The 7,152-nt window shown below is 47.3% G+C and overlaps 1 protein-coding gene across 1 annotated transcript in view; it reads left to right on the forward strand.

Moving 5' to 3' along the window:
* Nucleotides 1-3,332, forward strand: part of LOC107116723 (peptidyl-prolyl cis-trans isomerase B-like) — an 8,706-nt gene extending 5,374 nt beyond the window's left edge. Inside the window, exons 3-4 of the mRNA XM_015418706.1 lie at nt 2,347-2,531; nt 3,210-3,332. Of these exons, the coding sequence (XP_015274192.1) occupies nt 2,347-2,531; nt 3,210-3,332 (308 nt within the window). The remainder of the gene's footprint in view (nt 1-2,346; nt 2,532-3,209) is intronic.
* Nucleotides 3,333-7,152: the final 3,820 nt, after the last annotated feature.

Below are 7,152 nucleotides of genomic sequence, written 5' to 3' on the forward strand. Positions count from 1 at the left end.
ATGCTGAGTCTGCCTCAATACTTTTGTTCATCGATGTGCCTACTAATTCTTTCCTTAATAACAGTTTCCACCAACTTACCTGGTATCGATGTCAGACTGACTGGCCTGTAATTTCCCGGATCTCCTCTGGAACCCCTTTTAAAGATGGGAGTGACATTAGCTATCTTCCAGTCCTCAGGAATGGAGGCAGATTTTAAGGAAAGATTACATATTTTTGTCAGATCCACAAGTTCACATTTGAGTTCTTTAAGAACTCTTGGATGTATGCCATCTGGGCCTGGTGATTTATCAGTTTTTAAGTTGTCTATCAGTTGTAGGACCTCCTCTCTCATCACCTCAATCTGACTCAGGTCTTTCAACACCCCTCCCGAAATCAGCGGTTCTGGAATGGGCAAGCTCTTCTCATCTTCCACAGTGAAGACAGGGACAAAAAATGCATTCAGCTTCTCAGCCATTTCCCTATCATCCTTCAGTACTCCTTTTACCCCTGGGTCATCTAAGGGCCCCACTGCCTCCCTGGCTGGTTTCCTGCTTCTAATGTATTTGAAGAAAGTTTTATTGTTGGTTTTTATGTTTTTTGCTATATGCTCCTCATATTCCCTTTTTGCCTGCCTGACCACAGACTTGCATTTTATTTGCCACAGCCTGTGTTCCCTTTTATCAGCCTCACTGAGACTAGCTTTCCACCACTTAAAGGAATCCTTCTTACCTTTTACAGCTTCGATTACTTTGTTTGTTAACCATGCAGGCTTTAAATGGAGGCTGGCTCAACCCCTCCTACCTAGTAGCATTCCATGGGATTTGATTGGCTGACAATCACAAGGATTGGTTCAGAGCCCTGGAGGAGAGGCGGGACTTTTGGGGATAATTGCTGTACCTCAGAGTATAGATTCAGATGAGCAGCCATGTTGGTCTGAAGCAGCAGACTAAAGTTTGAGTCCAGGGGCACCTTTAAGACCAGCCGAGTTTTATTCTGGGTATACTTCTTATCTGAAGAACTGTGCGTGCACACGAAAGCTTATACCTTGAATATAAAAAATTCGCTCCACTGCAAAATTAGTGTTTTAACAGCCAGTTTCCTCTGTTGTGACCCAAGTCCACACCTGATACTGAGAGATGCAGGCCGTAGCCACATATCTGAAGAAGTGTGCTTGCGCACGGAACCTTATGCCCAGAATAAAACTTTTTTGGTCTTAAAAGTGCCACTGGACTCAAGCTTTGTTCTACCTCAGAGGAGTATATTACAGATGTGCTAAGAGGCTAGCCTTGACCTGGATGGCGCCAGCTAACCCAATCTCAGAAGTTAAGTGGGGCAAAACTGAATTATTCAAGAGAGAAGAGAAGTGAGAAGAGATTGGATTTATACCCCGCCCTTCACTTGGAGTCTCAGAGCAGCTTACAAACTCCTTTCTAGCCACATATCTGAAGAAGTGTGCTTGCGCACGGAACCTTATGCCCAGAATAAAACGTTTTTGGTCTTAAAGGTGCCACTGGACTCAAGCTTTGTTCTATCCCAGAGGAGTAAATTACAGATGTACTAACAGGCTAGCCCTGACCTGGATGGCGCCGGCTAACCCAATCTCAGAAGCTAAGTGGGGCAAAACTAAATTATTCAAGACGGCTTTTCTCAGCAGGCAGTAGGGTAAGCACTGTTACAAAAGGCTTCATAAAGCCACTTGAATAAATTATCGTGGACTGTGGTGGTGGTGGTGGACAGTGCTGTCAAGTCACAGCTGACTTATGGTGACCCTGTGGGGTATTCAAGGCAAGGGACGTTCAGAGGTGGTGTGCCATCGATTGCCTCTGCATAGCGACCCTGGGCTTCCGTGGAGGTCTCCCATCCGAATACTTGCCAGGGCTGACCCTACTTAACTTTTGAGATCGGGCTAGCCTGGCCTGTCCAGGTCAGGCTACTGTGGTCTGTACTACTGTGTATACTTTGCCATTGTGGTTTTTGGACTTCTGGTAGGATCTATAACCCGAATCCTATTTCATTGTTTATAGAACGTCCCATCTCGTTGATCGTGTTGACTCACTCTGTGTGATCTGCCTTGAGTCCTTGTGAGAAAGGCAGACTCCAAATAATGTACATAAAAAAATAAATGAGTTAGTACTGGGATTGGGGACCACCAAGGAAGTCCAGGGTTGCTTTGCAGAGGCAGGCCAGGGCAAACCACCTCTGAATGTCTCTTGCCTGGAAAACCCCATCGGGTTGCCGCAAGTCAGCTGCGCCTTGACGGCACTTTCCACCACCACAAAACTAGGCCTCTTTGCCCTGTACCCCCCTACAGGTCAGTGGGACATGCCAGTGTTTTTTAAAAATCTCTCTTCTTCCCTGGTGGCCAGGTAAAAGCATCTACGGGGACCGTTTCCCTGACGAGAACTTCAAGCTCAAGCACTACGGGCCAGGCTGGGTGAGCATGGCCAATGCTGGCAAGGACACAAACGGTTCTCAGTTCTTCATCACCACCGTCAAAACCTCATGGCTGGACGGGAAGCACGTCATCTTTGGCAAAGTCCTGGAAGGGATGGTAAGTGGGACTCCTCGGGCTTTGGGCGGCTGTCGCCAGGGTTGTAGAATGCAAACAGCACCCATCAACAATTCACAACTATATATTACATTAAAGTACAAAGAGGGGTTAGTGGAATAGAATGTATAGGCACATATCCAACAGATTGCCCATAACGATTAAGCATTATTTACAAAAAGAACGTGTTCAAAACCAACAGTAGGCTCCTCTGTAATTCCGTACATAAATAGTGTCGATAGATCTCCAAACAGAACTGCGGCAGAAGACGCCCACTCTGGAAAGGATAACAGCGGCACGCCTCTCCCAGGTATAAATCAAGACGTTTCAGTGATCTTCAACAGCGGCTGATAAAACAGAACCCAATTTACAAAATAACGTAGGCACAGCTCAGTAACTACAATGGAATCGTAAGGTTCTACTGGGTTATGACCACTAACCCATCTTTGTACTTACATAATATACAGTTTTGAGCATATATGGTTGTGAGTTGTTGATGGTCTTCCCTTGGTGGGTGTGATTTGTGGCTGTACTTGTACGCTAAGGGTTAAAGGTGGCTGGTGATCTGGGGGTGGGGACCAGATCTAGTTAGCGTCCGTTGGCGGAAGAGGGTCCTTCGGTGGGAAGGGTCAGTCGAGCAGCAGGCCCGTCCCACCAGTCCCCGGTGCTGTCTCTTCCCAGGTCATCGTGAGAAAAATGGAGAACACCACAACAGACAGCAGGGACAAGTCCCTGAAAGACGTCACCATTGTCAACTCCGGGACCATTGAGGTGGAGAAGCCATTCGCCATCGCCAAAGAGTGACTCAGGCCCGTTGGAGGACCAGAGTCTAGCTACCAAGGGCTCAGGGGCCTGCGTTCGTCCGGAGGCCTCTTTATCGTCAACCTCCAGCGGGTGAGCTGCTGCCATTCCCCGCCCTGGCCCTGCTGTACTGGCTGGGGGCTCCATTCCCGTCACAGCGACTCATTCCATCTGCTATTGTGGAGATTAAGGCCCTGATAAACTTTGGGTGGGTGGGGGGTCTCTCTTTGGGTGGGGGATAAGAAAGCACACGGACATGTCTTCCGTTGCAGGGCTCTGCCAGCCCTCAGATTCTAAGAATTCTTGGGAAGTCAGCCCAGGGGCAACAGACTGGGAAGATACAGTGCTGGGAACTTTCTGCAGGTCTGGTGGAATCAAAGCTGGGACAGAATCCGCAGACTCCCCAAACGGAGAAACAGTCCTTACAGTCACTGCCTGGGGCCCTTGGGACGCCTTTATTTGGGAAACTTCCAATGAGACGCTCCCAGCCGTTGGCGACATGATCTCAGTCACTTTCTGTCCGCTGACATAAATAGCATAGCTTGTGACTTGGACCCCATTTGATGATCCTGATGGATGGATGGTTTCCGGAAACCAGCTGATCACCAGAGAGTCTGCAGAAGAACCGGCTTCTACTTGGACGTCAAGGGGAGCGTGAGGTGGTCCTGCTGATGGTGTCGTAAACGTCATTTCTCTGGCTTTCTCCTGCAGCCCCCCCTGAGGGGGCACCAAGGCTTCCTGAGGCAGAAGAGGCTCCACTTTGACTCTGTAGGTGGTGCTGGGCTGGAGGTTTTGGAAGGTATAGCAGTAGATCCCTGCTTTGGTCACATCGTGTTTCTTCTCATTGAGGTGCACTAGATGAGTGTAGTGATTGTTTGGGAACCAAGTGATTTCTGCTGACGTGGTTGTGATGTTCCGAAGAGTCAGGAGAGTCAGATTCTGGAGATCAGGCACTGCTGCCTGGACGTCACCTAGCGTTCCTTCTGGTCCATCAGATAGAGGACTGACATACCTGTCTTCATCTGGGCTGTTGCTTTTTGCCTCACAAATAGCACTTGAGCTGGAGAAACATGGTTCATGCAACTTTGGTAAAGTTTGTTCATGTAGAAATTCTAACTCTTGTTTCTCATGTTCAAATTGTTTCATGTTTTTAACTACTTGCTCTAAATTCTGTCCTTGAATCAACTGGCCTGCAGGATTTCGGTCCTCAGATATTCTCACATTTCCCCTTAATATTTTATGATGTTTCAGTTCCACTTCATCACATTGTTTCTGTTTTCCCTGTAACTCGTGTCTGAGGTTTTCACACTGCTTTCCTTTTTCAACAAGTTGCTTTTGTAAAAGCTGTGACTCTCTTGTTAAACTGCTGTTTTTACAGTTCTTAGCCTCCTTGCTGCATGTCACTGATAGTGACACTCCATCCTCTAAATCCACATAGATGGTTGATGATGCTTCCTGTACTATACCTGATGAAGACGACCCATTTGTTCTGGCGGTCTGAAGAGAGTTCCTCTGGCACTTGGGTGCTATCTGTCTTTGTAGCTTGAGCGAGAGATCCAAATCACTGATCTTAGGCAAAGAGTGGTTCTCCATTCTCAAAGATAACTCCTGGAGTTTCTTGACTGCTTCTACCAAGCGCTGGGCGAGGACAGCCAGATCAGCACTTTTGCGCTCAAGTATTTTGGCTTTTTCTTGCTCGACTGGGAAGCTGTTCTTCCTTAGCCAGTCGTTCTCTTCTTCCAGGTGAGTACATCTTTCCTTTAAAACGTTCAGAGCATTCAACTTGGCCTGGAGTGCCTGGCGTTCCTTCCGTAAGGCTTCTGTCTGCTGGTCTTTGGCCAGCAGGATACTGGCTTGCTCATTCAGATCTTTTGGATTTCGGTCCTCAGATATCCTCACATTTTGCCTTAATATTTTATGTTTCCCTTAATATTTTATGAAGTGCTAGTACTAAGGCCCTTGTCTATCCCATCCTGTAGGAAGGATAACACATCTTTTACTGGTGCTTTCATAGGACCTGTACTATGATCTCCGCACCAAGTGCAGAATATTTTCCAAGTTACATTATACACCTTGTTGGTAGATTGTTTTCTAGAGGCTAACATAGTGCCAGTCACTCTATCTGAGAACCCCATGTCTTCTAACGTTTTCCGCTCAACCTCCAAGCAGTGAGGCTGAGATGATCTGGTTGAGGATGGTTTGTTGCCCCCTGCATCAGAAGATCCTCCTGGATGGGGAGTTTCCATGGTTCCCTTATGGACAGAGACTTTACAGTTCAAAACTTGGCCAGGATGGGGCAATTAGGATCACCTCTGCCTTTTGTTCTTTGCAGTACTTTGTGTATTAACTGCATTGGCGAGAACACATATAGCAGACCCTGCGGCCATTCACAACTGAATGCATCTGTCCCTATTGCGTACTGGTTTCTTCTTCTGGAGATGAATTGTTGAACTTGGCAGTTCTGCTCCGTGGCAAATAGGGCCATCACTACTGTCCCGAACCTGTCGCAGACTTGTGAAAAGACTGTTTTGTTCAGCCTGTTTTTGGCTTAGCCAGTCCGCTAGTACATTTACCTTTCCTGCCACATGCACTGCTGTTAGTGACTGGAGATGAGCCTCGGCCCATTGGAATAGGCTGCAGGCTTCCTTGTGAAGCGTTTGATGTCTGGTACCCCCCCTGCCTGTTTATGTAGGCTTTCGCCGTTATGTTGTCCATTTGGACTAACACATGGTGTCCTGCTAGGGAGCTCTCGAACTTCAGTAACCCCAATTTTATGGCTCTGAGCTCCAGAAAATTTATGCTCATCAGGGCTTCCTCTTTGGACCATGTCCCTTGCGACATCTTCCCTTGTGAGTGAACCCCCCAACCCCACAGACTGGCATCTGTAAGTCATTACTATTCTTTGTGGGTCCCTTAGGGGAGATCCCTGTGTAAAGCATGAGGGGTCCATCCACCAACCTAATTGATGTCGTAGGTTCTCCGGTAACTGGAGGATCTTGAATCTCCGATGAGCTATGGCTTCCTGATACGGAAGTAGGAATCTTTGCAGAGGTTGAGAGTGAAATCTTGCCCATTGTACAATGTCCTGACAGGACACCATCATACCTAGCAACTTCGTTAACACCATCAGTTCCACTCTCAGTTGCTTTAGTACCTCTGTTAGTGCCTCCTTTCTAATGACAAGAAGACTCAATCCCTCTGAGTGTCTATCAGCACCCCCAGATGTACTAATGTCTGGGCAGGTTGGAGGTTGCTTTTCTTTTCGTTGACGACAAAACCATGATCTCTTAGGGCTTGCACTGTAACCTCAGACACTTCCTGGCACTGTTGTAGTGATGGGGCTTTCACCAAGCTGTCATCTAAATACGGGAAGAGGACCACTCCCCATAGTCTGAGGTGGGCAACTACTGTCACTAAAATCTTTGTGAACACTCTTGGGGAAGATTTTAGCCCGAAGGGAAGGGCCCGATACTGAAAATGCTGGTTTCCGTATGCAAATCTCAGAAACCTTCGGTGTATCTCTCTGATTGGTACATGTAAGAAAGCTTCTGAGAGCTCTATAGACGTCAGAAAGTCCTGGGCGTGAATTGCTAAGAGAATGGACCTAAAGGTCTCCATCCTGAACTTTCTGGTTTTGATGTACCTGTTTAGCCATTTTAGGTCCAGGATGGCTCTGACATCTCTGTTCTTTTTTGGGACTATGAAAAAAACTGAATATACTCCCTGGGTCCTTTGGTACCCGTTCTATGGCTATAGAGAGTAGGTGTTGGATGGCCCCTAGCACTATCTGGCATTTCATCCTCGATTTTGTGGAATCTGAAGG

This window comes from Gekko japonicus, unplaced genomic scaffold (assembly GCF_001447785.1).
Source record: "Gekko japonicus isolate JY-2015 unplaced genomic scaffold, Gekko_japonicus_V1.1 scaffold150, whole genome shotgun sequence".
Lineage (NCBI taxonomy): Eukaryota > Metazoa > Chordata > Lepidosauria > Squamata > Gekkonidae > Gekko > Gekko japonicus.